The 8772-nt window shown below is 46.3% G+C and overlaps 1 protein-coding gene across 1 annotated transcript in view; it reads left to right on the forward strand.

Annotated features, from left to right (window-relative positions):
• Positions 1-925, forward strand: part of MCM2 (minichromosome maintenance complex component 2) — a gene marked incomplete at its 5' end in the record, with an annotated part of 16003 nt that extends 15078 nt beyond the window's left edge. The window contains one exon of the mRNA XM_010830368.1: positions 226-925. Coding sequence (XP_010828670.1) covers positions 226-336 — 111 coding nt within the window. The remainder of the gene's footprint in view (positions 1-225) is intronic.
• Positions 926-8772: the final 7847 nt, after the last annotated feature.

Below are 8772 nucleotides of genomic sequence, written 5' to 3' on the forward strand. Positions count from 1 at the left end.
CCCTTGTCCCGTTGAGGAGCCTGGCCAGGCCAGCTCGCAGCTTGTCTGAGTTCAGGGGCGTCGTCGGGCTGCAGTTCTGAGCCCAGTGCCCAGTTGCAGGTTGTCCGGCGGCCGCAGGCCTGTTTGCTCCTCCTGGTGTTGGGGACGGAGCCCAGCTGGCTGCCCCTGCGAACGGGCCCTGGGAGCCCGCGGTCCGCAGGGCTCACCCGACGCCCCCTCTCTCAGGCCCGGCAGATCAACATCCACAACCTGTCCGCCTTCTACGACAGCGAGCTCTTCCGCATGCACAAGTTCACCCACGACCTGAAGCGCAAGGTGATCCTGCAGCAGTTCTAGCATCCAGGCTTCACTCTGCCCCGGGACCCAAAGCCAAATGGGACTCCCAGGGTGGGGCTGGGCTCTGGCTCCCCCGCCGGCGTCGGCCCAGGTGTTTGTTTATTCTGCTCTGTCTTCTGGGGACTCATCTTCCAGGGCTGCATTTTCAGCACCCGCCTCCCACCAGCGGCCCCCACCTGCAGGAGGTTTGCCTTACCTCCTTCAAGGTGCCTGTGTTCAGGACCCGGGGTGAAGGAGGGCGCTGTGCTGGGGGACTGAAGCCGTAAGGGTTTCACCGGAGTTGTTGGCCTCTTGGCCTGAGTTTCCGGACTTGCAGTGTTTTTCTGAACTGTGTCCCATGGGCTTGTCTCGGCTCCCATGAGTAGAGACAGCTTGTGGGCCAGCACAGCCTGGCGCCCTCTGGCAGCCCCACAGCCTTAGCTTGTGGCGACAGGGTGGGATGGGGTCGGGGGAGGGTCCCTGGAGCCGGGCTACCCCCTCCCTGTTGCTGTGGTGGTCTTTTCTGCCGGCCGCCTTCCCACGCTGTTGTTTATACATTAGTTCTTTCTATGGTTTTAGTTTTTAATAAAGTCAGTCGAGTAAACCTAAATATTGTTGTCTTCAGTTTTCATGTGACAACCCAGGCTTTCCTGCACTTCCCTCTGAGGTCCTCTGCTTCTGCCTCTGGCCTTCTGCAGGTGTGGATCAGGCCAACAGAGGGGTTTGCTTTGTGGGTGCGGGTCTCTGGGGAGTTTGGTTAGCACTTGTTGTCTGTATGGGATCAAGGGACCTTGGGACAGTGCTCTCCTCCACCCCGGGTCCTGAACAGAAGCGCCTCGAAGGCGGTGAGGCAGACCACCAGCTGCTGGCTGCAGGGAGCTTGAGTGTCCTTTGTGTGAACCAGCGTAGGGCACGTAGGCATGCGCAGGCGGTGGGGGAAACAAGACGAAACCTCTAGAGGGCCGAGGTCAGCTGGGGCCCAGCCGGCTGCAGGAACATGGAGACGACAGGCCTGCCCCTGTGCTGCGTCTCCTTGCATGTCAGGTGCCCCGTTATAGGGATCGCTGGTCTCTGCGCTGCCAAGACAAAGGTGCCAGCACGTCAAACGACCAGACGCCACCAACCATGAAACAGCCCAGTTTAGAAACACTGCTGCTGCTGAGTCACTTCAGTCGTGTCCGACTCCGACCCCATAGATGGCAGCCCACCAGGCTCTCCCGTCCCTGGGATTCTCCAGGCAAGAACACTGGAGTGGGTTGCCATTTCCTTCTCCAATGCATGGAAATGAAAAGTGAAAGTGAAGTCGCTGAGTTGTGTCCGACTCTTAGCGACCCCATGGACTGCAGCCTTCCAGGCTCCTCCATCCATGGGATTTTCCAGGCAAGAGTACTGGAGTGGGGTGCCGTTGCCTTCTCCTTTAGAAACGTTGGGAAAGCGTAAATGTGCGTCTCGGGTTGAAGTTCGGTATTGGTGGTAAGGCAGAGGTTGACGGTGGCCTTGGCCAGCAGCGTCAGTGCAGCCTGAGTAGCAGTGTGTGTGTGGAAGGAAGTGGAAGCTGACAGGCGGGAACCTGAGAAGTCTGGTTCTGAAGCGGGATGGGGCAGCTGGCAGGCCACATGGGATCAAGGGAAGCTTTTCCTTTGATATAGTTTAGGATTGAACAGTTAAAGTTTTTATTCCTGCAGTTTTGTTGTTTTTGAGTCACTAAGTCGTGTGCGACGCTGCGATCCTATGGACTGCAGCGCGCCAGGCTCCTCTGTCCTTCAGTGTCTCCCCGAGTTTGCTCATATTCGTGTCCACTGAGTCAGTGATGCCATCCAACCATCTCATCCTCTGCCGCCCTCTTCTCCTTTTGCCTACAGTCCTTCCCAGCAAGTTTATTAATGGGTTAATCTAAAATGTAGTTGTGACTGAAAAGATACCGGAAGATGTGATATCATGCAGGTAAAACTTTTAAATATACTGATACTGCATACATCTACATGGGTATTAAAGACAAATGTAAGATGTACACTTGTGGACACTTGTGTTATTTTAGGTAACAGGTTTATTGGGACACGGTTAAATAACATGGTTTAAAATCTACAACTCAGTGGTCTTAGCACGTTCAGAATTGTACAGCCATCGACCAGAATCAATTTTAGGACGTTTTAGTCCTCCCCCTAACCCACACCTGTTGAAATTCACTCTCCTTCCCTCCTCACCCCCACCCCCCCGCCCTCAGCAACCACACATGTACTTTCTGTGTCTGGATTTCCCTTTTCTGGACGTTTCGCACACAAGGAATCCTGCTCTAGCTGGTGTTCTGTGACGGCTTCTTTCACTTAGCCTAAGGTTTTTTAAGGTTCCTTCAGCATATGTCAGTGCTTCAGTTCTTACTACTGAGTAACATTCTATTTTAGGGAAGCTAGTGAGAGACAGGGAAGCCTGGGGCGCTGCAGCTCACGGGCTCTCAGTCAGCCACGACTGAGTGACTGAACACCACCACCACACCTTGTCCATGTGTCGGCTGGTGAGCGCCTGCCTGTTGTGAATGCTGCTGCTGTGAGCGTCCCTGTAACGAGTTTCTGTGTGGATGCACGTTTTCTCTCGGGTGTGGACCCAGAAGTGGAGTTGCTGGGTCGTAGCGGCGGCTGTGTTTCCTCTGAGAGCCACAAGCCTGTCTTCTGCTGCAGCTGCGCCGTCTTGCCTTCCCACCAGTAATGCGTGAGGGCTCTGATTGGTTTCTCCATGTTCTGCACAAAACTTTGTCTTTTTGATGTCAGTCATCCTTAGTGCCTTGGACTGGTTTCTTTCTTTTGGCTGCGCTGGGTCTTCATTGCTGCATGTGGGTTTTCTCCACTTGCAGAGAGCAGGGGCTACTCTTTTTGCATGGTGCAAGCTTCTCATTGTGGTGGCTTCTCTTGTTTTCGAGCACGGGCTCTGGAGTGCGGGCACCGTCATGGTGCATGGACTTTGTTGCTCCATGGCACGTGGCATCTTCCCCGGTCAGGGATCGAACCTGTGTACCCTTCGTGGTCAGGGTGATTCGTAACCACCGGACCAGCAGGGAAGTCCGAAGTGGTTTCTTACTGTGATTTTGCTTTTCATCCCCCTGATGGCTGATGACGTTAAGCATCTTTTCACGTGCTTATTGTCCATTTGTATACCTTCTGTGCACAAGTGTCTGTGCACATTTATGCCCATTTTTTCATTAGGCAGTCTTTTTGAGTTATGAGTTCTTTATGTGGCCTAGACATAAGTCTTTTATCAGATTTAGGATTTCCAAGTATTTTTTCCCCATTCTGCAGGTTGTCTTCACTTCCTTGATGGTGTCCTTTGCAATGCCCTCCTCCAGGGGATCTTCCCAACCCAGGGATCAAACCTGCATTTCTTATGTCTCCTGCATTAGCAGGTGGGTTCTTTACCACTGGTGCTACTTGGGAAGCCCCTGATGGTGTCCTCTGAAGCACAAAATGTTTTTCATTTCTCGGTCTCCTATATATATTTTTCTTTCAAGGCTTGTGCTTTTGGTATCATCTGAAAAACTATTGCCTAAGCCATGGTCATGAATATATTCCCCCAGGGTTTGTTCTAGTAGAGTCACAGTTTTCTGTCTTACATTTAGGTCTGTGATCCGTTTGGCGTACACTTTGTGTATGATGTTGGGGGTGGGGGGTCTACCTGTCATGCTTCTGGGTGTGCATGTCCACCTGTCCCAGCACTTTTGTGGAAGAGACTGCTCTCTCTCCACAGATTGCCTTGGAACCCTGCCAGGTATATGGCCATAAACGTGAGGGTTTATTTCTGAACTCTCCATTTTATCCCAAGGATATGTCCACTTTGTTTTACTTTCTAAGATTGTTCTGGCTAACCTGGACCCCTTGAATTTCCATACGATATTTGGAATCAGTTTATCAGTTTCTGCAAAGAAGCCAGCAAGAATTTTGATGAGGACTGCGTTGAATCCATAGATCACTTTGGGGATTGCTATCTTAACAATTTCAAGTCTTTTCATCCATGAGATGGGCTGTCCATCCATTTACACAGGTTTTATTTTATTATTATTTTTTTATACAGAATTTTATTTTTTAATTTAAATTTATTTATTTTAATTAGAGGCTAATTACTTTACAATATTGTATTGGTTTTGCCATACATCAACATGAATCCACCACGGGTCACAGGTTTTCTTTAATGTGCTTCAGCAATATTTGTAGTTTTCAGAGGAGGTTTTGTACTTATTTTGTAGACTTATTTCCAAGTATTTAATATACTTTTGATGGTCTTTTAAGTGGAATTTTCTTACTTCATTGCAATTTATATGTTCCTATTTCTGCTTTGCGACTTCATGGACTTCAGCCTGCCAGACTACTCTGTCCATGGAATTCTCCAGGCAAGAATACTGGAGTGGGTTGCCATTCCTACAAGTTCAGAGGCTTAAAGTAACACAAACTTACTGTCTTAACAGTTTGGGAGGTCAGAAATCTGAAATGGGTCTCACCAAGCTAAGATCAAAGTGTCAGCAGGGTTCTGGGTAGAAGTTCCTTTGCTTCCTCTTCCAGCTTCTAGAGGGCGCCTGCGTCCCTTCGCTCCTGGCCCCTTCTGCTGTTTTCAAAGCCAGAAACAGCATCACTGAACTCTGCTCTCAGGGTCATGTTTTATCTTGACTCTGACTCTCCTTCCTCCCCGTTTCCTTTGTGAGAAGCCTCGTGATGACCCTGAGTCCACCTCAGTGATCCAGGATCATCTCCCTTCCCATGTCCTTAACTTAATGGCCCCTGCAGAGTCCCCATTCTCCCTGTGAGGGAATGTATTCACAGGTGCTGGAGGTCAGGGACGTCCTAAGGGCCATGATTCTGCTTACCAGACAGTGTGCAGAATACACTGACTTTTATATATTGATCTTACGTGCTGCTACCTTGGTGAACTCGTTCATTAGTTCTAATAGGTTTTTAGTGGATGAAAACTCAGGATTTTTTATGTGTAAGATTACATCATCTATGAATGGACATAGCTTTCCTTCTTCCTTTCCACTCAGGATGCCTCTTATTTCATTTTCTTGCCTACCTGTCTGGCTAGAACCTCAGTGCTGTATGGAATAGAAGTGGCCACAGTGGACAGCCTTGTGTTGTTCCTGGTCATGGGGGAAAGCTTTCAGCCCCACCATTAGGCATGATGTTAGCATCAGGGCTTTTGTAGATACTATTATCAGGTTGGGAAGGCTCCCTCCTATTCCTGGTTTCTGGAGGGTTTTTATCATGAAAGGGTATTGGATCATGTCAAATGCTTTTTCTGCAGCTATTGAAATGATCATGTGCGTTTTGGCCGTTTTTGATATGGTGTATAACATTGATTGATTTTCAGATGTTAAAATAACCTTGTATTCCTGAGATACAAGTGAGATTCTCGCTGGCCATGGTATAAAACTTTTTTATACGTTGCTGGATTTGGTTTGCTATTAATAGTACTTAGTAGAGTGGTTTTGTGTCTATGTTCATAAGAGATAGTGGTCTATTTTTTTTTTTATTCTTGTAATGTCTATCTATATCTGATTTTTGTTTCAGGGTAATACTGGCATCATATAATGAGTTTGGAAGCGTTGCCTGCTGTTCTAATTTCTGGAAGAGTTTATGAAGTGTTGGTATCTTCCTGTCAGCGTTTAGTGTTTATTTTGATGTAGATGTATATCTCAACCAGGACTTCCCTGTAGCTCAAACTGTAAAGAATCTGCCTGTGATGCAGGAGACTAGGGTTCAATCCCTGGGTCAGGAAGATCCTCTGGAGAAGGGAATGGCAATCCACTCCAGTATTCTTGCCTGGAGAATTCCATGGACAGAGAAGCCTGGTGGGCTACAGTGCATGGGGTCACTAAGAGTTGGACCAGCTGAGCAACTAAAGCACACACACACACCTCTGTCACTTCCTTCACGCCTTTTGTGTTTGGTTGGTTGTTTGGTTAATATATGACTTATATTCTTTGCCAATATTTAAAGCAGCTTTTTAAATGATTAGATTTGATATTTCAGTTTAATTGCTATGTATGATGACCTGGGTTCCATCCCTGGGTTAGGAAACTCCCCTGGAGAAGGGAAAGGCTACCCACTCCAGTATTCTGGCCTGGAGAATTTCATGGACTCTGTAGTCCACGGGGTTGCAAAGAATTGGACACAATTGAGCCACTTTTACTTTTTATGATGTAAAATATGGATCTAACTTTATTTTTTCAAATATAATTGACATAGCACTGTTTATTGACTATCTTCTTATGAAGCTCCCTTCGTAATACATTTTCACACATGCAGCAGTCTGTTCCTGAACTCTGTTTCATTTCATTGTTTATGCATATGTTACAGGTTCCTGAGAGAAATCTCACTGGCCGTGGTATAAAACTCTTTTGTACGTTGCTGGATTTAGTTTGCTATTAATAGTACTTTGTAGAGTGGTTTTAATTACTATTTTAATTTGTATAAGTGTTTTGATAAAAGTTTCCTTGGCTCTTGCGTATTTTCTCTTCAACATACATCTTTACATCAGTTTGTCAAATTCCACAAAACCTTCCACTAGGTGTTTTTATTGGCATTGCATTGAATTTGTTGTTTAATCTGGTTCATTGATGTCTTTACAACATGGAGTCACCCCATCCAGCAGCAAGATGCCTTTCCCCCTTTCTTCTGGTGTTATGTGACGCTGCAGCGTTCTCTTCACCTAGACTTTATATCTCTATTTGATATATTCCTGGTTTTCAATAGCTGTTGTTGTGAATGGGATCTTTTCCCCAACTATATCTTCTAATTGTTTATTGATATATTAAAACATTAGATTTCCATGTTATTTTATACCCAGAAATCTTGCTGAAATCTTACTAGTTTTTGGTTAGTCTGTCAGTTATCTTGAATTTTCTTAGGTATGGTTGCAAATAATTGCCTTTCCAAATTTTTATCCTATTTTATTCCTTTATCATGCCTTACTGCATTGTCTCTTACAGAATATTCAATATTTATGGGGGTAATGATCATCCTTTTCTTGTTCCTCACTTAATGGGAATGCTTCTGATGTTTCTTCGTTAAGTATGATTGCTGTAGGTTTCTAGGAGACATCCTTTATTAAATTAAGGGAGTTTTCCTTCCTTGCTTCTGAAGGTTTTGTTTGTTCCTTGTATGAGGAGCAGAGGCTGCCTCACTGCATGCCGTTGGGAGGCACTGGCCTGCTGCGAGCCGTGCAGGGCCTTAGTCTCCTGTGCGTGCTCAGTTGCTCTGTCGTGTCTGACTCTTTGCGACCCCTTGGACTGTAGCCCCCCAGGCTCCTCTGTCCATGGGATTTTCCAGGCAAGCATACTGGAGTGGCTTGCCATTTCCTTCTCCAGGTGATCGATCTTCCAGACCCAGAGATCGAACCCATGTCTCTTGCATCTCCTGCATTGGCAGGGGAATTGTTTACCACTGAGCCACCAGGGAAGCCCAACATATTTAGTACATGCAGCCTTCACCTTGCTCATATTTCTTCATGAAAGTTGCATCTGCGCTCCATAAGATTGGCTTAGGGCTTTTTAAATTGTTATTCCAACTTCATAAAGTCAATTGGGAAGCTTTCTAACTTTGCTCTGCAGTTTATTTGATGTATCTTTTTTAGGAGGATATTTTAATTATCTTTTATTTTTTCCCCATTGTTGCTTATTTAGCTTTTTCTACTACTTGAATCAGTCATTTGTTTTTTCCTTAAAAGTATATACTGCAATTACAGTTTAAATGTTAATAATATGTGTCGTTTTGCTTATAATTTTAAAATAACTTATTTGTAGTTTTGTTCTCCTTTTCATTTCTAATGGTATTTATACTTAGGTCTTCTTTTCTTGATGGTAAAAGATTTGGCAGCTTCATCTTTCTCAGGCTTTTAGCAGTCAGTTCTACTGGGGTTTTCTTATGTCAACAAATGTGTTGATTCCTCCGTGTACGTACGTGTTAAAGCCTCTTACGTCGGATACTTAATTCGCTTTCTTTTACTGTCTTCTAGTAGCGTCTGTGGCTATAAACTCTGACCCGTTGGCTGCGCTCTGCGGATTTTGATATGCAGTGTTCTCAATTTATGAATAAACTATTAATAACATCATGGGACTTATGCCTCTCAAGAGTTATTCAGAAAGGCGTGAGCTTGGTTCTGCTGCTGCTGCTGCTGCTAAGTCGCTTCAGTCGTGTCCGACTCTATGCGAGCCCACAGACAGCAGCCCACCAGGCTCCGCCGTCCCTGGGATTCTCCAGGGAGAATCCAACGAGTGGGTTGCCATTTCCTTCTCCAATGCATGAAAGTGAAAGTGAAGTCGCTCAGTCGTGTCCGACTCCCAGGCTCCTCCATCCATGGGATTTTCCAGGCGAGAACACTGGAGTGAGGTGCCATTGCCTTCTCCAGAGCTTGGTTCGGGCATTGCCTAACCCAGACGGAGCCCACCCGCGCCCGAGAAAGAAGCCCCTCACAGAGCCT

This window comes from Bison bison, unplaced genomic scaffold (genome assembly GCF_000754665.1).
Source record: "Bison bison bison isolate TAMUID 2011002044 unplaced genomic scaffold, Bison_UMD1.0 scf7180017858923, whole genome shotgun sequence".
In the NCBI taxonomy this organism is placed as follows: Eukaryota; Metazoa; Chordata; class Mammalia; order Artiodactyla; family Bovidae; genus Bison; species Bison bison.